At 39.0% G+C, this 23,966-nt stretch overlaps 1 protein-coding gene and 1 non-coding gene across 2 annotated transcripts in view; both read right to left on the bottom strand.

Moving 5' to 3' along the window:
- Positions 1-23,966, bottom strand: part of NPSR1 (neuropeptide S receptor 1) — a 56,551-nt gene that overhangs the window by 29,017 nt on the left and 3,568 nt on the right. The window contains exon 2 of the mRNA XM_072329418.1: positions 13,987-14,119. Coding sequence (XP_072185519.1) covers positions 13,987-14,119 — 133 coding nt within the window. The remainder of the gene's footprint in view (positions 1-13,986; positions 14,120-23,966) is intronic.
- On the bottom strand, positions 20,149-20,220 carry TRNAM-CAU (transfer RNA methionine (anticodon CAU)). The gene has a single exon. It is a non-coding gene; the product is annotated as a tRNA-Met (tRNA).

Below are 23,966 nucleotides of genomic sequence, written 5' to 3'. Positions count from 1 at the left end.
AGAAAAAGCTTTATGCTGTCTATGGGATGCAGGGTTTGTAGTACAGAAAGTTTCAAATATTTGCATTTGTAAAGAATGCAGATGATGGTGAAGATCTAAGACAAGAGGGACCAATTTAGCTGGTAGCAAATTGTCAACATTTTATTGATTTTATTTTCATTTATCCTCAAGAGCTTTATTCCAAATAATAACTTCTCTATTTACATTTGATTTCTCCTTATTGGCAAATCCTTTTTATTTTTATTTTTTTCCTCTTGGTATTTACTTTCCCTTCTATAATGAGGAAATTGTACATGCCTTTAGATATGGTATGCACTTACAGTAAACTAGTTCCTGGGAGCAATACATGTTTGTAATGCTGCTGCTGACAGAAAATCCATACTTGAAGTAGCATGCTCTCACATTGCACCCTAGACACAGTGCAGAACACTTCCATGTTGATTACTGCACACAGTATATGTACCCATGTACTCCAAGGCCTCAGCAGATGACTGGTGATCCTGTCCCACCCACTCCACATCCAGATCCTTGGTACCCAAGGTGCTACATATACACATAAACTCAAAACTTCTGTTCATTTAGTGCTTTTGGGAGGTATGTGTTGAAAACCATGTGTGTGGCAAGAGGATGTGATTCCAGTTAACTTGTCAAACTAGTGATAACATACGCATGTGGGGAAACCTAGAGACAGCTTTCACTTACAGCCAGACTGCAAAAGTGTGAGACTCACTATTGTTTCATTCATTTTAGAGACTTCTGTGTTTGAGGGGAATATTTTTGTATCACAATATTATGAGAGGACCCTTCGGGGGAACTAGTTTGATGTGCAACTGATGCAGTTGGTTCTTAAGTATTAATATTAGATTAGATATTTTGCTTCGCAAAGGTTTCAGGTGGGTAGCTTTCTTTGCTGTGTTGCCTGCAGTGCATTAAAATTTCATGAGAATTTCTGTCACAGAACAATGAAATTTGTCACTAAAAACACTTTGATAAAAAGAAATACATTTGATGTATTGAGTTTTAGTACTGCAGAGCCGTAAAAATTCATCAGAAGATTAGCAGAGACTGAAAATGCATGTGCTGCACAAGAGTGGATCAGTGCTGCCATACAAACTTGATGAGTCCCATGCAGGCAGCGCTGTGAGGCTAAATTCAAATGGGCAGTGCCGTCATGCAAGCCCAGTATTTGAAATGCGTCAGACTTGTCTGCCCATTTGTACTTCTGCCAGGGAAATCCAGGCATTCAAATTTAAATTGATTGTGAAAAGGAAAGATAGAAGAGGCGGATATGGTATACTCCTTTTTAGAAGAGGGGCGAATCAAAACACCAAAGAGGTGTCATGTTTTCAAGGTTATGTACAAAGCTGGCCTCAGAATTGGTGATGCTCTTCAGATTCCAGGCTGGGGATGAAAGAAAATGCCTCTTTTGCTTTTCATGTTTTAGGGGGGACCCACAACTGATTTCTATGACTAAAGGTCCATGGCCTTGTGCTTCGTTATATACCGAGGAATGTTATTTAAACAACAGAAAATGACCCCTTCATTTTAAATAGTTCACATGATTCACAAAACAAAGAAGACTGGGCAGGAACTGACATTTCTTGTATTGAATTTGACTTAGCATACGTCACAGGAGAGGTAATTTCTTAAGGAACAGTATTTAAGACACTAACCTGTTCTGTGGGCTTAGCAGTAATGTAAGAGCAACTCTGCACTACTCTAGAAAAACAGGGTTTATTTGATCACTATCTCTGTAGCATGGGAAAAACATTTTCTAGGATCTCCATTTCACTCACATGGCACCAGTTTCTGTTTTTATTTCTGCTAGTATGTGGAAGTGGATAGAAACAGGCTCCTTCACTCAAGACTAGAACATAACTTTTCATAGAACAATACCATCTTAAAATGTAGAGATGTGGTATTTGTCTCCTTATTACAGGTTACATTAAAAATCCAGAGGATAATAAGCTGTCCTAGCACATCCAGTGAATGGCTTCTGATTTTTGCTTTTAACTTTATTTCCTAATTCAGTGATGGCAATTAATTCATACATGACTACATAAAAACACTTTCACACACTTGCAATATAGCGATTTTAAATATATATATGTATATTTATACTTTTGTTTTTGTCATGTTTCTTCACATTCATAGTGTTACAAAGCTATTCTCATGTGCTGATCCTCTCCCAGTGCCCCATTCTAGTCTACAGGCTTTGGTCATATTTGGATAATAGTTCATCCACTGTTCTCATTTGCTAATTTACAATGAAAGTACAAATATCTTCCAAGGAAAACCTGTATCTGTTCATTATCAGTAACCTCCTCAGCCAAGAAATCTGTATGATCAACCAATCACTTCTACATTTTAGTGTTGTTAGCCTTGTTTCTTAAGAAGCAGCAAAAATTTCGATGTAGAAGTGAAAAGCTTGGAGGTTTGTTCAGGTGTAATTTCCATCCAGTTCTGAACATCCCAGTTATTGTTAAGCAGATCTTTACCTTTTTCTCTCTCTAGCTACCACATGCCTATTTATGCCATCATACTGAATAAATCAAGTAGGTGTGGATAAATACATGACCTACTTGCAGTTTCTTTTACGTTTTGAAGTTGGTACTGTGAACCTCAGTTCAACACTGTAAATTTTGTTTGTTTGTTTCTTTTCCTCTTAGTGTGTATTAATGTGTGCAGAAATAGGCTGAGCTCCTAAAATATATCCATATCCACATTACACCCTTTAGTAATTTCATGCTGTTCTTACTGCTTAGTGCACCAGAGCACAACAGCTATTTATTGCATCTATCTGTCTGCAGAGGTTCTACTCTAAGGTTAGTTGGGCAGCCACAGCATTACTGCACAGGTTTGGAATAACATTTAACGTTTAAGATACACTGTTTTTTTTCCAGATTCCCCTTGAATAAATTGCCTCTTGGTAAGAGGCCAGAAAAGCCTGGAGAAATTCCAGGTAGCTATTTAGAAATATAGATTTGCTGAAAATTATGTGTTTTCCATCAGATAATGTGTTGATATGCATTACTGTGTATTAAAAAAAAAAAAAAAAAAAAAAAAAAGACAAAAATACTTTTTCTGGAAAGCTTTATACTTACTGATGAGGTTTGATTCAGAGCCTTTGGAGGCCTTATTCTTACAGTAGAGGATTTGGTTCTTAGTTGTCAGAGAGGAACATTAATCTTGACATATTTGATGATGTATGAATGTCAGAGGGATTTATATAGTCAACTTCAAGGGTCTAAATTAGGAACTGAATCCTTCTGTACAGCCAGAGAAACCCAAAGGCAGCTCAGAGAGCTTTCCTCTATTGGCTACGGATGGATCATAGCAAAAGCAACTTCCTATCTTACATACCTACAGTCAGGCACCTAAAATAGATGGCATGAATAATCCCTAGTATGAAAATCAGCATGAAAGAATGCAGTAATGAAAGTTAATCCAGTTATCTCTATGATAGTTACAGCCCATTGTGTTTCTGAGGACTGAAGGTGATCCTCATGCTTTCCTTCAGCCCTGGTTCACTATATGAGAAAATAAACTAAGAGCTCATTTTATTTCCCTTCTTCCTCCTGATAATGATGTCTAATAAAGCTAAAGATGTGATGTCTCCAGTAACTCCCTTGGGTGAAGAAGGTCACAGACTAAACCCTCTTTGTGTCATAGACTTCAAACATGTGCCGTCACCAAAATACTACACTGTCCAATTACAAGAAAAGGAATGGATCTGAAGACATTTGCCTAAGTCACATTTCACTAGACTAAATAAAAAAAGCTCCTAAGGTCAGAAATTGGTTGCTCTTCTTGCTATCTCTTTCAGATATGATCTGGCTGCTCCATCATACACACCCAGCCCTCTTTTCGCTCCACAGCTTTCAAAACTGCTGTTTTTGGCCCGGCAAACCTTTACGATCTCCAGGCAATCCTACCATATCGAGAACTGTGACAGCACAGCAATTTAGATTCATAGTGTGGGTCTCAGCACAGGGTTAGAGGAATCATATTGATGGTGAAAGAGAAAAAGAATTCCACTAGCAAAAGCTGGCTGAAAGGAAATGCTTTCATTTTAGTCACACAAGCACATAGTCAAGAATGGCATTTGTATGCAAGGTTCTGAATAAATGACAGCTCATTTTAAATAATATAAATGGTAAATATGTCTCTCCTGTGTGGAAATCTGTAGGTGGGAAGTGGAATCAAGTTTCAGCTTTGTGTATCTGTCAAAATGAGAAGACGGTGCCTTTGAATAAAGATAGGGCATCTGAGGTTCATTCATCATTTTTTAATCCTTTCAGAAATGACTTATTACCCAGGCAAAGCAAAGAAAGTGACCAGTTCCACCGCGGATTAAACATAGAATCATAGAATTACTCAGGTTGGAAAACACCTCAAAGATCATCAAGTCCAACCACAGCCTAACCATAATACCTTAACTCTAACAACCCTCTGCTAAATCATATCTCTGAGCACCACATCCAAACAGCTCTAAAACATGTATGATCTGAGTTGAATTTGGGGAAACTGGATTATCACCAGGTGTTCCAGTAACTTTACCTTTTCCACTGTGGCAGTGTCCAAAGGCCCAAGCTCACAGGATGATATTTAAAGGCAATACTGGGTGACTTAGGAAGAGAAGTCTGGTGCACGCTTGTGATTTTAGCATATACATACAAAGGAACAGTCACTGTGTATGACACTGAATATCTACAGGCATACTGGTGTCTGTTTATCTCTGTGCTTTATAGGCAGGGGGATTTGTGGACTAAAGACTATTAAGCAGGAAAAGTTTATTTATGGAAAGGCTTAAATTCTTTATAAAGGAATCCCAGCCTCTACTGAAAATGTTTTATGGCTCCACAAAGTAGAAATTAAAAATGTTTTCTCTGACTTGTGAGTGTTACAGTGACTGATATGCAGATGAGACAAAGACACCTCCTTTTCACTGTCAAATATTTGGGGTTCCAAGTAGTCCGGTGTGATATGAAAAAAGCCACATTGCCATAGTTAATCCTAAACTGGATGCAGTTTATATCAGTGGGTACAGTTTAAATACCACTCTGAGCACCCGTGGGTGACAAGAACTATCCCCTGCTGGGCAGTTAAGCACAGGATATAGATACTGTACATTGAGCAAATGGGAAAGAAGTGGCTTTGTTCATGGCTGATCCTCATCTGTGGAGCACTATGCCTCATACAGGCTATGCTGCAGTGTGGTTTTTGCTACCTGTAATGGATCCGAGGACCACTGCTCAGACACAATAGCCTGAAAAATGCTGGTTTAAGGATGCCTGCTTAGTGGGCCGTGATTGCATTAATTACAAACCATGAATCACGGACATTTTGTTCCTGCATTTGTAAGATTAAAGTAGGCTATATAAATAACAATCATTACCGAGTTTTAAGTGGATGACCATTCTTGCTTCCAGTAGCAAGTTTGGAGAGCTCGTTATCTTCATATTTCCACTAATGGGAGGGACATTTCTTTCTACTGTTAGAGAATACAACACTTCAGTTATTTTTGCTTCTGTGCCAGAGTTACTTTTTCCTGCTGCAATGTGCTACAACAGATGGAGCATAGCAAATGGGCATATTGTTTCCAGACCTGAAATCTCCAGCGAGCCTTTAAGAAGGTACCTGAAAATGCAATCAGTGAACATTAGGCAAAAGTTAGAGTCTACAAGTTTAGGTCCAGGGCAGTTAAAAACACCTTGCATTTGGTTCAGGGTTGGAAACTAAAACTGAATTAATTTTCAGCAAATCCACAGCACATTTCTGCACTCTCAGGGAAAGTTCAGCCTCCAAAAATGCCACCCTGTAGGTTACCAGTCTGCTTTTTGGGGTACCATATTCTAGACTAAAACTGTCTACTAAGTCAAAGTCAGCTCCATCACTGTTTCTTTATCTTTCCCTGCATAATCCCTTGTCTATGTACATAGAAGGCAAATGCAGTCCAGCTGTCTTGCACATCAGAATTACTGTCAGTTCTCCAAGACTATAGCCAGTCCACCAAGATTAACATTAGTTCTCCAAGGCCACATTTTCTCCCACATCCCCAGTCTTGTGGGAGCATAACTTAATCTTTTCAGGAGAAAAACTTTTCATTCCGCATCAAAGGCGGTCTTTTTTACTTTATAGCTGCAAGGAAGCTGTGTAATGAGACTGTTTATGTGCATTTCTCTGTTTCATTGTTTTTCTGATACCAGATTAGAGCTACAAGTTTTCAGGATGCCAAGTTCTCTTATTACACCCCTTGCGTCACGATTTAACCTATGAAACATGGAAGCATCTTTATTTTCTTTGACCATTTTCCTTTGGCTTTATGACCAAACACTGTGGAATGGAGGTCCATAACCCCCTAAGAGACAGTGTTCCTCCTTCACACAAAGCTGCTTTCTGTCTCTCAGTAATGGTGTTAAAGATTACTCTTGGTTTCCTCTCCCAAATTCTGCATGCATTCCACTTTTTACCTCATCTATATCAGGTTAGGAGACATCCGAATAGATGCACATCAGAAACGTTCCTGTCTATCCATGCAAGAACTGATGTAGTAAAACTGGAATTGTATCGCATCTGTTCCCAAGTGATTTATTACAATCTAGGGTACTATGACTCATCTTAGATGTAAGTAAGAATTCAAAGGAGAATTCTGGTTTTTAACAAGGTGGCATTAAAGCTGCCAGGAATGGCAATGGGTATCAAATCTGGTTTGCCACGTGCTACCATGAGGTAATGCAGATAGTGACATCACCACATTTATCTTATCCTGACTTATGACTCAGCCTGGGGGAGTTACACTAAGTAAGTCTCTTGTATCTTTCCACTTACTGAATGAGTCTTCTTGGCAGCATCAGGATGGAAAATGATTGCTTTTTGTCCAGGCAACCAATGCAACCATGCAATGAATTTTCTTATTTGCTCCCTGTCCAGAAAAGTCAACATAATTTCACAGGTTGCACTGAATAAATAATATTAATATTGCTGTTCTTATTCCCTGAGAACATTTTTGTTCTTGGTTAATTGATTCTCATTTATTCTGTGAATACAAAATGAACAGTTTTGTTAAACCTCATAGTTGCTCTAATCTGCAGAGAAAACGTTGGTGTAATCTGTTTCTTTCCCTGTTTTTCAAGACACACACAGATGATCTGCAGAGTCATTGGACTTCAAACTAGGTGTCTGATAAACAATTTGCTTCTGAAATGATGGAATTCAGCTGCTTTTGCATACTCCAGCAAATTTCAGTATCTGTGCCTGTGGCAATATTTACAAATGCTGTTCTTCCTTCCTAATTTTGACATACACTTTTCAGTAGTCACAGGAACATGAAGTGTAGAGCACAGACACTTCATTACCAGAAAGTGTTTCATTACCATATGTTAATTACATTTTCAAGAAGTTTTAGGAAATAGTGAACATAAAAAAACGTAGGCATCTTCCTTTCAATTTTATCACTGAATAACTGTAACTTCTCCCAAGTCTTTACTTCAAGGATTATTAAAAGAAAAAAGCAACAACAAAAATGCCTCTCCCTTTTTCTTAGGCTTCTTCTATTTTATTTTATTTTATTTTATTTTATTTTATTTTATTTTATTTTATTTTATTTTATTTTATTTTATTTTATTTTATTTATTTTACAAAAATAAGCAGCAAATGAAAGTGTGAAAAGAAGAGAAAGCCAAGGATTTCTTGGGATTGCTGGAGTAAACTCTACTTAAGATCAGCATTCGACATTATGTTTCCGTCTCTTAGGCAGTAAATCAGTGGCAAGCTCTAGACAAGACCCAGCTGGGAAAGTGCAAGTTTTCCAGTATAGCTAGGAACTGGATTGACTCTTTGGCTGCTAGCAGTCCACCTCCAGTAAGGTGACTTACTGAATAAGAAGCTAATTCACTCTATGCAATTAACTTCCAATGCTCATTATCACTTTGGTATTTAAGGTACTTGTAAAACTGATGAATTTGTACTTATGATTCCTCTGAAGTGAGGAAATATTATGAGTTCAATTTTCCAGTTGAAAAGCTGAATGAGAATCATCTGTTATTATTGTTCTACATGTTAATTTTAGTAATGGTTTTATTATATTAAGCTTTTGCATAGATCAAGGACTAACAAGTCATCTTCATTCGTTCAAGTCAAAGTGACAAGGGAAAAACTAGTGAAGGACACATACAGCCCATTAAAGCAGCCAGTAACACAGTGGTTTGGGCGTAGTTTTGTTACCCAAAGCCTCCTGAGGAGATCACATTTGGAGATTAAACAGCTGGACTACTTAGAAAAAAAAAAGAAGCAGAATGAAAGGACAACTTCTAATGTGTTTGTTCATGTTTGGCCACTGTAGTAGTAGAGTTAAATGAACCAACTTAATACAAGCAAATTCTCAGACTCTGCCTTCAGCCATCATGACCAAATTCATCCCAGAAAGTCTGAGGCTAAGCAGCACAGAAATGAAATAATTCCTGCTTCAGTGAGGCCCGTCTCCACCTATTTGTTCACATAACACTCTTATGGCTTGCTCTTGGTGTACTGCTTGTTTACTAAACACTAAAAAAAATGAGCTTACTTGCTTGAGGACCAAGGCCACATTCCATGGTCCAGTTTCCTGGGAGCAAATGAGAAATCTGGAAGTGATGCAAAGAGACATTTTAAAAACTACATCCTTGTCTTTCCAGTGTAAGTATGTCATCATTGCTTAGATTTTGGCATTTAGATCACAAGTTAGACTGTAGCTGAATATTTTTTCACATCTTTCTCTTTTGCTTTTCTGTTTGTATGCAATCTACCATAAAGGTTAGCTGGCCTTCTTTTTATTTTTCTGTCTTCACTACAACCACAGCAATGCCTAAATAAGCGTGTATTCCTATCAAGACTGTTGGCCTAAAGCTTAAAATTAGGCATGTGGTGAAGTTGCAGCTTTATATCTACTATCCCTACTAATGAACAGAATCCAACATTCTTCTGATTCTGATTTCTACATAATATTTAGACAGAAGGATAAATCTTAGAGATTTCTGGGAGAAATCTTCTTAGCATTTTCAAATCCCACTTTCTAGATATTTATTTGGGAAGGAAAAACAAACAAATCAAAAATAACCCCAAAGCAACAAACATAAAACACAAAAACATACACACACACACACACGTATGCCCATAGTCATTAAATATCTCTAGATAGTAGTACTTGAAGTTGAGTGAAGGATATGGCTTGCCAGAATTGTTCTTGCGTTGCTTGATCCATTTTTTAATTAGTTAAACAACAATAGTTTTTATTGAATGGACTGTCTAAGTGATATTTGATGCTTCTTATCCAATGATACTCAGAGTCTGACACTGGTAAGGAATATCTCAAATCAACACACGGCAATCAACAACACTTTGTGGACAGTTTTGCAGTTGAAAGCATCTCTTTGGAGTTGTCTGCTTTCAAATGGAAGGGCCCAAGAGTGTTTCCTCTCTGAAGACCTGCCTGAGAACAAATGTTAATCTTAATAAAGGAGACTAGAGATGACACCACTGTATCCTGTGAAGGCATATAAAAGCTGGTGTATCCCTGTGTCCTCTTACCTGCTGCTTTAAATTCGCAAGGCCTGGAAGATGTGAACACATGAGTTCCTGCTGAGATCTCTGAAGCCACAAACTGTCACTCCAAAAGAGCAGGCTTGACCACGCTGGACTACAAGAATAAGTACTTTTGTTGTTAGCCACCACAACCTCGGACAATGCACCACTACCAAAGATCAGCACCTGACACCAAGACATTGCTGGATCAAGGAGTGGTGAACCTCTTTGCTTTGCTGCATCTGTATATCTGTATATCTGTATGTCTCTTTCCCCATTTTCTATATTTTCTCATTTTATTCTTTTATTCTTTTACTCTCTGTAGTATCCATTGCCTGATACTGTATTACCTGTAGTGCTTTTAAATCATAATTAGCCAATTAGCCAATTTAACCTTCAAGTAGAGCATTAGTTACTGTTAAGAAAGCTTGCAATAAATTGACATGTACTATTCCTCCAAGTCTCGGATGACTCTATCACAGCAGCAACCCCTGCTAACTAGGGGAGGTGCAACTCAGGAGATAGAAAAAGATTCACCTCCCTCAAAACCCATGGAGTGGGATGAGACATTCAAATACCTGAGATTTTAATAGAAAAAAAAGTATGCTCACGTCAGCTGCTTTTACATTTTGAGAGTAGGGTTAAGGAAGCCTTTCTTTGGTAGAGCAGGGTAAAGTGTCTGAATAGACAGAAACATTTTCTGAGTGCAACCATATTTCACTTGAAAATTTCCAGCATGATCACAGTGTCTTTGAACTTACCAATCTGTCAGACCCCACTCTTTGTTCTTGAACCACTTGGGGAATTCAGTCAGAGGCAAAAATCTTAAAGACTCTAAGGCTCTGCAAGGTATGTGAAATGGCATCAGATAGAGGGAGATATGAGAGGTTTCCTGCCAGTAGAGATAGCTATGCCACAAGTGTAAGTTACGTTAAACTCGGAAGAAATCTATTTGGGAGAAAGTGTTTAGAAATACTCTCCCCACTGGGTAATCTTCAAAGCTTACACTTCCTGAGAAACTAAATTGCCTTGGAGATAGAAATCTGTAGGAAACCTACCTTTAGTCTCAGTCTTCACAGAAAGGCCTGTTCCTAAGAAAAACAGTGGGGGGAAAAAAAGCGCATGCCTAAAAGCATACTGAGCACTAGACAAACTTAGCAATACTACTCCTTGTTAAATTAGCTGATGAGTGATTAGTACTATTGTTCAACTCAGCTGTTAACTCTTAGCTGATTTCCTAGTGCATAATTACTAGCTAATTTCAAAGCAATTTATGGATGATCTGAGAGTTAAATGTAGGCATAAATGCACGCACTTAATAAGAAATATCCTCTGAATCCAGGCTTTAGCAAGATCTTTATATCTCTACAGATTCCTACATTTCCCAGTACCATGTCAAATTATGGTGCTGTGAGGGATACGTATGAGTCTTATCTGAATCTGCCAAGTGAGTAAGACTACTGAATTTTAGTCATGTTGAAAGGAGCCTCAACCAGTTTGTTACTTCTCTTCTCCATCTGGCTTGGCAATGAGTAAAGGAGAATAACAGTGCTCATTTCCTAATCATGTACTCCGCACAATTTGTTTTGAATACCTTTTTGATTGTAACACAAAAACTATACTTTCATTTTGTATTATATTTTAGTACTACGTTAGTGGGAAGATGTAGGAATTGAGGATGCTACTCAACTGATGAACCACATATCTGTAGAAAAGAAGTTTTTAAATGGCCTAGAAATGCCTGCTTAGAAATGCCTGCATTGGTGAAACTGTATTCATTCTTCTTCTCTCTTTCTCCTTGGCAGAAATAATTAATATTTTAAGAATTCAAAAATAGATGGAAGTAGTAAGATTGAATAAGCAGAAACTGATTGTCAGGAGATTAGGCTTTAGTTAGTAGGATTTAAATATGCCTGGCATGTCAAAGCAATGTGACAAGTCAGTGTTTTCATAATGTTCTGTGTCTACCTCATAACTTGTTGTGAAAGGCTGCTGACTGTTGCCAGCTTGCTTTGTTCTTATTAATATTTTTGGAGATAAGGAAGTGAAATGGCTCCATTTCAGGAATTAAGTCATTTCTTTGTGCCAAAATACTGACAGGAACTCTCGGTGAGGGAAGATAAATTAGAGGTCTGACTCCTGCATCGCAAGAGAGAAATCAACATTGCTTGAAAGGAGCCTTGCTGTTCAAAGTGGTGTTAACTCTTCTAACATCGAAGATGTGGGTGTCAGGTGAGTTATCGTTGTGAATTCCTTTAACGTGAAACGGAACACACTGTTGAACTGAGGCACTTGCAAGGTTTTATTTTGAAAGTTGGGGATGATTTTGGGAGAGATCAGAAGGGCTAGCAAGTTTAACACATGGATCTTAGTCAATTATGTGCTGCCCACATCTAATGGGATGTCTCCCTGTTTTTGTGTTTTTGTCACTGACTATTGCAGCTTCTTCAAAACTGTGTTGGCAGTCCCTTCTCTTATCATGTAGACTGTATTCAAATCTGCAGCAAATAGTTCTCCATCCAACACTATTTTAGTCCAGTAAAATAGCCTTTCCTATGGGTGCAAAATGACAGAAGTCCTACCAAGCACAACACCAATAGTAGTTTTCTCCTGGTGTACCTTACACGGACCAGATGTCTCTCAACTAGTTTTGACCAATACTGTCCTGCTGTTTCTTATATTCATTTTACCATGGTATCAAGCCGACTCTTCATCTCCTGCAGAAAATACGTGTTTTCTAACTTTGCTGTTTAATTGTTCTCTTAATATTAGAAGCCATCTTCTATTACCATGCTGACCTGTGCATTTGCTCTGACAGTGAGCCCTTCATTTGAGTCATCTGTCTAATGGGCCATTTTCCACCCACCTTCCTTCCAAAGCCCTACTCATGACAGTTGTCCTCAGCACTCTGCTTCCTGATGCCATCAGGTAGAAAGTGGTCTGTGTTCATCTGAGGATTCATGTACTTTTTTGCTCTTGCTCCATGCTACTGCTTATACGACTACCTTTTACCATCTTCTGCATATTAATCTGGGGTTGGGAGCACTTTGAGCAGAAACTGGCTTGAAACTCCTATGGACACGTGATCTCAGACTGCAGTTTTCAAGGTGTGCTGTGAGACCATATCAGCATATCTGATAGAAAATACAGCTAGTGCATAAAGAAAGTGACATTAAAGTCACAATCAAGGTAAGAAGTGAAGCCTTTTATTATGGATGACTCACAGGTAAAGGCAAAACCCAGCTATCAGCACTTCAGAAGAAGACCCACTGCAAATCTTCACCTCCTCATTTTGCAATAATTCTTATGTCACCTGTAGTCATGGGCCAGTCCCTCCACATAACTTTGCATACCTTGTTGCTGTTGTTTCAGGTAAGGGTTGGTCTTCAAACAGGACAAGGACATGGGCAGATCAGATTGAGACCATGAGAAGGAGTTGATTAATTCACAAATTATACATGTTAAAAATTCGGGACTATAGTCTTTTGATTTTCTAGCTTAAACAGATACAGCAGATGTCAAAGGAAGACTCAACATTGCTGGGAAACTATGTATCAAATAGCTGCTTAGTAGAGTATTTGTGTAAATCCTACAGTTTATTACAAAAAAATAAAAATAAAAATAAAATTAAAAAAAGCAACAGAAAAAGAATAAATGCATCCTATATACACAAGCAATACAGCACAGATGTCTTGTAAGCAGGGATTAGTAGCAGGACATTGTTATAGAAACTGTACACTTTTTCCCTTGGGAAACTGTTAAAACTATAAATTCAGGCAATTGGAGGCCAAAGAGAAACAAAGTACTGACTATGCTCTTATTCCCATTCCTTGTCATTGTGACATTTTACAAGCCAGGTTTCTGTGTACTCTCCCACATAACTCTTATTCCTATACAAAAAGTTTACCAAATATATTTCTCTCTACACTTAAATATTCATAACTCCCTACTTGGCTAAACCAGACCGCAGGAAATTATTTTCACTTTTCAGTGTAAGCGCGTAATTGATGGAACAACACTGTAATGAAGTACTTCAGAAAGGATTCTAGCAGAAAAACACTAGAGATTCATCTTGAACTATTTTAATCTAAACAGTTCTATGACAACAGCTGGGAACACAACTTCTGGGAAATGTGGATGCTAATTCAGACTGGGAGATAAGATTCAGTGAAAACAATGAGTTGCAGCTGCTGCAATCGACACAGACACTACTACATCTAGCAGCATCTTTTGAGATCAAAGGCAGACTTAGCCCTTAGATAAGCACCCATCCATCTGTCTTATGACAAGCTGCAGCTGCACGTTGGGTGGCAACTGAATTCTTCACCATTCAAGTTGCATTTCCTTATTTATGCAAAAAACTTCTTGTCATTTTCATGCTGATTCCTGTAAAGCTTAAACACCCTTTTCCCTCCCAAACACTACCTGTGATTGCCAACTGTGTAACAAAGAAGGTCATTCGAGATTTCCGCTTCCTTCTCCATGTAGAGAATAGCACGATGGCATTTCCAGCAATAGTAACAATAAAGAGGATCCAGAGAGTCACCAGCTGCTCTGTCTGCATCGGAAAGACAAAAAAATCATGTGGGCAGGTGAGTGAGATAGTGACTTGGGTTAAGCCAGTCAGTTAACACAGGACAAAAGAGATGAGAATGCAAAAAGGAGTGCAATGTGAGTTTTGACAACTGATTTTTAATTATTTAGACTAAGAGATATTCTTGTTCTTTCAGAAAATACTTCACATGCATCATCACCACTGACGTCCCCTCCAGCTTGATTTGCAGTGCCTGCATATTACTGCTACATTCACAAAAGCACTATCAGTGCCTCTGTGCCTCTGTTCAGCACTGGACACTAAAATGAGAGGCAGCCATCAGCTTTCTCTTGTTGCTACAACAGGCTGTGAAATAACCAACTGCCATGGTTTGCGAGGAATATTGATAGACACACTCCTTTGGAGAAATGGAGGAAATAAATTGTTCTCTTCTTCCCAGGCCCATTGAATATGGGTCATCCACAAGCCCTATGAAATTCAGACATCCATTCCACAATCTAGATGTGTACCAAGATTGAAAAGTAAGCATGACCCACTCTAAGGAAAAGTAAAATTGCGCCGTACGAGATACGTGATGACAAAACGTCCCCTAGTGGTAGTGTGTACAAAGATAAGAAACATAAGAAAAGCACTCTGGAAGCATCATGATTCTCTGACTGCAAGAACTGGGACATACATCTGTTTGCTTCATGTGGGTGCCCACACAATTTGCTCCCTCCTTTATGGCCTATCAAAACTTGTTTGGTCTTCTCTAAATGCAGGTTAGTTATTTTTCAGTGGCTATTCTGTAGGTTTCTCCTAGCCATGTGGGACTGCAAAGTTCAGTTTTTCCTCCTCAGCCAACCAGCTACGATGCCTGAGAAGCACTGAGTCCAAAGAGCATGTGGAGAAAATATTCAGCAAACTTAGAAAAGCTAGCTTGCATAATACATGTATGGCAAGGAGGAAAATAATTCTGCTGCTCTTCTGCAAGACAAGCAGAACAGACAGCATTTTTCACAGCAAGACACTGGAGGGCATAGGACAGAGAAACACAGAATTGCAGAATTAAGAAGTGCTGAAGAATCCAGTAGTGATAGCACACAATGTGTGTATTAGCAGGGTAGAAAAAAAATACACTCATGGCTCAGCAGAATCAGTAGCCAGCATGAATAGTCCCTTTTCAGCTGAGGAGTCAGTCATCAGCCAGCACAGCTCCAGTTTGGTAGCAATGGGACTTCATGACCTATGTGGCCATGCAAGAAGAGGCAGGATCCACTTGCTGTATGAGCAGTTCCAGGCTGTGCTCCATGCCTGAGCCCAGGGATTAGTTTAAGCACACAATGAATGCTTTGTTTAGATGGTTTCATTTTTCCCAGCACGTAAACTTTTGTTGGTTTAATCTGTCATTTGGGTCACCTCATCTAACTTTAAAGTTCTAAAGAGAGACAGCTACTCAAATGGTCTTTGTAGTCTAGATAATGGTAATATCTCAGACATGAGTCATCATTCATATCACCCAACCTGGATGTCTGTCTCCACTGATTATTGAATCACCTATACAAGACAACCGGTGTGTGCTGGATGCTTAACTTTCAGATAAAACAAAAAACAAACAAAAACAAGCAAACAAACAACAAACATATATATATATATATATATATTTAATCTAAGAATCTCCTGGAAGCAAATTCCCTTTACAACATTTGACAGAGACATGGTAAAACTATGCTTATGGGGACACTTTGTTTTGTGCAGGGGACTGGAAGGAGGCATCTTTTTGGAAGATAAATAAAGCCAGAGGGAGGGAGAGGTGGGGAGAGTAAGATTTCATATCACGTTTGTCCTTCAAATTAATTGGTTCTCCTAAGGGATTGGCTTGTCTTTTCCATTTCAGCAAAGATCTTTCATATGTTAAAAAAGTAAGGGACAAGACTTGCTCCCATTTTCTCTCTTTTTTTTTAAAAGAAATTCTGCATTCCTGTATTGTAATGATAAGGCTAACAAGAGAACAATGCTCTGACACAAATCTTTTTGCAATTCCTGCATAAGAAAAAACTCAAGTGTCAGCCAAGCCTGTGTTAGAGGAGTGCTTACTCACCACATTGGAGTAAGCACACATATAGTCAGTACTCTTGCCAATTTAAAATGAGTGTTTTAAGCTCTACAGAAACATACAATTAAACCAGTCTACAGAAATGACCAAAAAGGTGCAAGAGCTGAGTAAGGAGATCGAAGTTTGAAAGACCATAGACAAAAGCATATAGACAAAGTTTCTATTATCTATTTATGGTAGCTGCTGTTCAGAGAGTAGACAAAAAGATCTCATTCTTGGGGATTAAGGAGCTACAATAATAGGCAGCTTAAATCACTGCAGCCTCTATCAGTCTGAATTGCTTGCAGAATGAAAACTTCTGTAGGGATTAATGGGATGCTCATCATGATAAAGACCTTCACAGCAGCTACAACCAGAATTCAAAATGTTCTTTATGAACTGGAAACACACACTTTAAAAACAGGATTCCATTGAATAGAGGAGAAGCACAGGACTATACAGTGCAGTAGCTTTAATGACCCCAGGCTGGGTGAGATTTCAAAACATCACCCCCAACACACAGTAGGTGAAGGTTACATGCAAGTGGAATACCACCACTATGCTCAGGGACTGCATGCCCTGGCAGCCCAAAGGGTCAACCATACCCGGGAGTGGTGCATCAGTCCCACACTGACAGCCAGGTGAGAGAAGGGGCTGTCCCACTATGCCTTTCTGCTGTGTGGCCTCACCTCCAGCACTGGGTGCTCATTTGGGCACTGCAATCTAAGGAGGGCTACGAAGATGGGGAAAGATCTAGTGGGCAAGAAGCATGAGAACAACAATCTCAGACAGAGGTGGTCCTCTGTGGAGTTAGGAGTTGGACTTGATGATCCTTATGGGTCCCTTCTAGCTTGGGATATTCTCTAATTCTACACTGAAAACAACAACTGCGATGAGACCAACACGTGTTGAATGTATCTGCTCCACTGAACCCAACTGCTATGCTATGTCCACTTTGGGACACCGCACTTCAAGAGAGGCACAGGGTAAGGAGTTGACAGCAGTTCAGAGGATACAGCCAGACAAAAAGAGTGAATTGTTTAAATTGCTCAATCTAGTAAACAACAGGCTCCAGGAATAGATGAGCATACTTTTGAAGACATGAAAAGGCCGTAGGGGAAAAAAAAAAAGAAGAAAAGGAATAATATATTCTTCAGATCCACTGCAGATTGGCCCAAAATCAGTGAACCAAAATCACAGCACAGAATTCAGGATGGTTATTTAAAAATTTTGGCTTACAAAATACCTGTACAGATTGATTGAGTCAATGAAATCTCCATCTATGAAAACAAGTCTTAGATTTGAGATATGGCTAATTGATCCCTGAACTTCACTTCAGCTGCATTGTCCAGAACTCTGTTTTATATATCACAGTGAGGTTGCTTAAAAATAGATGTGTTTCTTTTCATGTCACGTTCATCAAGCAGAAATCGTCTTTTTGTAACAACCTTCAGCAAGGTGATTTACAAGAAGAAAAGAGAACCGCTGTTTAATAATATCTTACACAGACAACTGGATAAAATGATAATAACATCTCTTGGATCCTTGCATAGAAGCTTTCTTCAAGGGCTGCTTTTGCAATGGGTATACTGACTACATTACATCACGAGCGAGACTAGTGTCATGCAGCAGTTCTTTTCGATTAGAAAAATTAAAAATGCTAGTGACCTAATTAAGGTTACAGAACAAATCAAAGTCAAGAGGATTTCCTTGGCTTGACAATTACCATTGCTTATGCTACTATTCCACAAGACTGCTGTTTGAAGCATGGAAGTGCTTGACATCTGGAGCACATATTCATGTTTTGCTAATTTGCTTTAAGATTAAATCCAGCTTTAGTCAATGAAGCAAGTCGCTTCATGGGTGAAATGTAAGTCAGGAGACCTGTCTGAAAAGTGCATACATTTCCCTTTACTTGCAGAAGTAGTTCATTATTTTGTCTCTCTAACAAAATTTCTGAATTCATAGGCTGCAATAAGTCTAGCACGTGGTGTACTGTGTTTTATATTTGAAACAAAAGTCCATCCCTGTAAGCCTTGTGTACCACTCACTCACCATCTAAGGCAGAAGGGATCCTTATGGATTCTAGGCATTTGAGCTATGATGTGATTTGTATTTATCTTATATCAATGACAAATCTCACCCCTGCTATCCCTACTGTCACATGTTGGTAGTGATGTAAGTCTCTGAGCATCTTCTTCTTACTAGCTGATTAAGTTCTGGGAATATGTGAATTGTCTGACTGCTTGCTCATTTAAAAAATGATGTTAGAATTGTAACCTATTGCAGTGACTGAGATGTAATTATGGAGTAAAAAGTAAGCAATTTCACGAGTAAGTTCCTCTTAACATGTAAAAAGAACACATAAATTTTCTGTTAAGTTGGGAAACTGGCATATTGAAGATCATGTTCACTACTAGTAAATGGCATTGCTCTATTCTAAAGGAAGTTTTAAAGAAAATAAATAAATAAATAGAAAGGGGAACAACTTCTTCTCATCTCCTGAAATAAACACTTCAACTGCAGACCGTGTAGGCAAATGGAGGATCCAAGGCTTTGTATTATTTTGACCCCGTTACAGAAGACACGGAGCCTTGAATTTTGACTAGTGAAAACACGTGAGAGATGTATTATTTTAGCTGACTCCATCTAGGGTGGAACAGAAGAGGAAAGGGAAAAGAAAAGGGGAAGAGGAAGGAAAGGGTTAGTTCTTCTGAGGCAGATGAGTGCCATGCAACTTAGCTGATTCCAGCTGGGGATTTATAGTCATTTACTTCTATTGGACTGCAATATTTAAGACACCAATTGGAGCAACTTACTTAAGAAGTTGCATACCAGAATGTGTTCTGTCATGGGAACAGGCTCCCCAAGGCACTGCCCCAAGATAACAGAGTTCAAGAAGCACTTGAAAAATGTTTTCAGACCTAGGGTTTGGTGGTACTGAGTGGAACCAGGAGTTGAACTCGATCCATGTGTGTGATCCATGTGTATCCCAGTATGGGATATTCCTTGATTCTACAATGGAGTTGACAATGAAAAGATGAGAAGCACCAAATGGAAGCTGCAACACAGGACATTCTAATTATATATTAGGAAAAAAAAATCACTATGAGGATAGTCAAACACTGGAACAGGAGTGCAGAGAATATGCAGGATCTTTGTCTCTGAAGGTGTTCAGGACTTGGGTGGGTACTGCCCTGAGCAGAATGGTATGTTTTGAGCATGCTTTTGAGTGGTCAGCCCAAGCAACCTTCAGAAGTCCCCCTGCACCTGCATTGTAAAAACATGAGCATTCATAATATTCATAATGCGTATTTTCTTAAAGAATATACTAAAAACTACTTATACATATTTTAGTAGCAGCTAGCAGGTCTCACTGTCAGAGGACAAAATAATAGGCACCAATAATTTTACCAAGAGAGAGATAACAGTGGGGATTTTTAGGCTAGAATAAGCTTCATACATTAGATGTTAAGCTTCTGAATGTGGAAGTTCAGAAGATTAATACAAACTACCCCCTACTTCAAATGAATATTTGAGGAGGGGAAAAGCCACAAAAAAAAATGGTTGGATTACTCTTGATTGATTTGTAGATGAACTATGCCTGAGGACAAAGGAGCACTAAAAGATCACTGTAACCTTATCACTTAGTTGTCACAACTAACAGAAATTTTACTGGCCATTCATATAATAATAGTATACCTTACAATGATAGAATCATAGAATCGCTCAGGTAGGAAAAGACCTTAAATATCACCAAGTCCAACCCCAAACTAACCATACCACCCTCTGCTAAATCATGTCCCTGAGGACCACATCCAAACAGCTTTTAAACACATCCAGGGATGGTGACTCAACCACCTCCCTGGGGAGCCTATTCCTGTGTGTAACCACCCTTTCTGCAAAGCAGTTTTTCCTGATACCCAAACTAAACTTCCCATGGCAAAAAAAAAAAATTTAGCAGAGGATGGTTTCGATCCATCGACCTCTGGGTTATGGGCCCAGCACGCTTCCGCTGCGCCACTCTGCTACTTAAATTTTTTTTACCTAACAAGGCAAACATGAGAAGTTTTTATTATACAACACACAATCCTTAAATTTTTTGGAATGCAATTTGATTGACAACAGAAAACTCTAAGAAAACTCGTGATGAGGTAACAAAGACTGAGAAAAGAATTACTTCAAAGTATTATATATATATATGTATATGTATATGTATATATATATATATATATATATATATATATTTAAAGGTTCTTCCATTGCAGGTGAATTTGAGAGGAAGGCAACAAAGCCCTCTAGGAGTTGATTTTTTTGGTTACTTGGCCTGGAATTGAGCCCAATTTACACTGCATGAATACTATCTCAGCCTCAGGTCTCTCTTGAACCACATATTTCCCATTTAAGCCCTGGGGCTAAAACACAGCTCTGACTGCTATGGAGCTTGACTATTAATTAAGCGGTTTCTCTTCAAACACCAATATCCCCAAGCAAGCTCAACAAAGAAAGCATCTCACACCTCTCTGAGTCAAGCATGAGCTTTGAATTCAGCAGATGCACTTGTCATGCCCGATAGTTTTCCTGTCTCTTGCACAGTGGCTGCTTTACTGCGATGATTTCTCACAGGATGACTATGTTAGCCTTCCAGCACACGCTTGTAGGTTATTCTGACATGCACTGTCACATGAGACCTTCACCACACGTCAGAGATTCTGGCAACAGTCACACCTCCACACATCTTCATTCCTGGAAGAAGGGCATGGCTGGAAGGGGACCTATGATCATGTTTTCTACTCTGCCAAACTTGCAAAGCAGTTTTGCATGAGTTTGTATCTGGATGGTATTGCACTTACAGTCTGGGAATGCTAATGTGTTCTACAGAGGAAAGACTAAAATATTTTCTACATTTTAGGTGCAAGGAAAACTATTCACTACATCAGAATACTTTATCATAGAAAGGAGTAATTATGTTACTAAGATTATTATCACTTCTTATTGAGATATAACCATACTCTACTAACCTTTCTTTGTGAAGCCTTAGTTTTAAAAATATATTAAAAATATATTAAAAATATATTTAATAATATATTAAATTAAATATATTTAATAATATATTAAAATATATTTGAAAATATATTTCTTAGCTCACACTTTACCATCATGGCTGAGGCAGGGTCACTTCAGTGGGAAGCATTTAATGAATGTAGACAGATCTTTCTACGCTCCAATATCAGCTAAGCAAAATGTCCTTAGCCTGACCTCAAATCCTCCTCCATAGATGTGAATGGGGCAGAACGGGAAGATTTTAAGTCAAGAACAGATGGTAACAATTCAGTTTTACTAGCAGATAGTTCACATTCACTATTTTGTTGTGTTTTGGTAAAGGGGATTATTCTATTCAGATAGTGAGCAATTGGGACATATAGGACAGATAGTGATTGGACAAGGGCAAATGCTTTTAAACTAAAGGAGGGAAAGTTTAGATCAGATGTCATGGGGAAGTTCAAGATCAAGACCAGGTTAGATGGCACCATGGGCAACCTGACCTAGTGCTTGATCTAGCAGTTGGCAACCCTGCCTGCAGCAGGAGGGCTGGAACCTGGTGATCCTTGGGTCCCTTCCAACCCAAGCCATTCTTCGATTCAATGACTCTATTGAGTTTCAGTTTTGTTTTGTTTTGTTTTGTTTTCAACAAATGATAAAAGCTTCCAATGAAGGAGTTAAGCAGATTTCCCTAATTTTGATGTCGTCAAGAATGATGTATTTTTCATTATGTTTCTATTTTTCCTAAAATAATTTCAACAGGAAGAGATAATATTAGGTCACTCAATAGCCCATCCATAATTGTATGATTTTGAAAGCCCTATTAAAAGCTGTGAAACTGTTCCTTCTTAATCACAGAAATGAGTAAGATGATTAAATGTGCCTAATCTGTGAAATTAAAACAGTTCATAGAGATATTTTAAGCCTATTCATACAGGAGATGCAGACAGACACAAACACTATCTATGGGCCACACGGACCACAGAGTCAGAGGTGTGAGGGACAGTGGTGTAAACCTGCCTGAATTGGTTGACTCAAAGCTTCCGTATATGGGGCTGTTACCAAGCTAGCTCCCTTCTGTGCTGCATTTAAGCTAGTAGATGAAGCCAGCCCACCCAAGAACACTGCAGCTTTGTTTCACAAGGTGAGCAGCTACTGCCTCCTCAGCACAGCAGCTCAGTTCTAGCAGCACTCCTTACAGCATATTGCAGTGCTTGCGTTCAGGAGTTCTTGACACTGTGTTTGTGTAGACTTAATTTTCCTCCTCTCACTCCACTGAAAGATAGCAAAGTCACTTATGAATAATTTGGTTTGCTCATTTTCCTAAAACATGTGATTGCATTTACAGAGATTACTCCAGAAATTTGACAGTACCCATTAATATTTTTCTGTTATATATTCAGGGATGGGATGCTCTGTGCAATCTGCCTGAAAATCAGAATGAGCAATAGTAAAAGCAAATGCTTTCCAGGAGATAAAGAGACTCCCGCATTTGGCTGAAATGATAGGGACATAGATACTGACTTAAACAGGCTCTGAGGACAACTGGAGACAAACCCTTGTTACCTGATAGTTCTGCAAAGCTCATCTGTGGAAACCAGCTCTCCTTGCATTGATCTTCTCTGCACTTTGGAGGAAGTGATTGGTCCTGACCTTTGCAATGAAGATTATACTCCATGGATGAGAAGCACATGGTTTTCTATATGTGCTTACACTAGCATGGCGCTACAGTCCTGTTGAATAAATGAACTAACTAGGCTACAACATGCAGGTACTGGCAGTGCTATGGTGTTGGAGGACACCATATCCACAGGCAGACAGTTCTTCCTGGAAGAAGAAAACAACAACTGGGAATTTTAACTATTCATGAATAATTATTTGTAATGGATTTAATGTGCACAGTATTTTTCCTAACATCTCTTATCCTTCACTGCCACTGCTGGGGTGATGCTGTACAGCACAGGGATCAGGATTCGTGGAGCTGGAATAAGGAAGACATCAGCATATAGTCCTATTGTTGCGGTTTCCATCTTGTAGCATGGTACAGGGGTTTCCAAAAACACTTGGGGGAACGCAACACAATTCTGTGCCACTGCACAGATGAAGGCTCAGAAAACAAAATGAGAAAGTGCAACTAGGTGGTGGAAGGGAGGTGGTTGAGTCACCATCACTGAATGTGTTTAAAAACTGTTTGGATGTGGTGCTCAGGGACATGATTTAGCAATAGGTTGTTAGGGTTAGGGTAGTATGGTTAGGTTGGGGTTGGACTTGATGATCTTTAAGGTCTTTTCCAACCTGAGCAATTCTGATTCTAAGGCAGGGAACACCACCTGCCATTTCTGCCAAAGAAGGAATGATGGCTGGGACTTTTCAGTATTTTAGTGCTCTTACCTTTACTCTACTGCATCAAAGTAGAGCGTCCCATTGTCCAACATCCATGTCATATATAAGAATAGAGCCCTGCTGGAGTCTTTCTAAACTTTGGAGCTGCTGCTGGGCCTGAGCAAAGGGAGGTGCATCCTCCAGCCTTTGCAAAGATTCCAGCCTTGTTGGCCACAGGGACTCCTTATTCAGCCTGATGAACCTATTCTGAGATTTTGTCCTCTCCTCAGGCTCTCTAGGAAGGCTTCTGGATAGCACCTTATGTCTCAAGTCCCCATGAGTCAGGCAGGCAGAGCTGAGGGAATCTGAATGTAGAGGAAAGGCACAAGCATTCTCAAAATCTCTGTCTTC

Source organism: Excalfactoria chinensis, chromosome 2, assembly GCF_039878825.1.
Source record: "Excalfactoria chinensis isolate bCotChi1 chromosome 2, bCotChi1.hap2, whole genome shotgun sequence".
NCBI classification, from domain to species: Eukaryota; Metazoa; Chordata; class Aves; order Galliformes; family Phasianidae; genus Excalfactoria; species Excalfactoria chinensis.
Note: the sequence above shows the minus strand (reverse complement) of the source record. Positions and strands in the feature narration are given on the sequence as shown.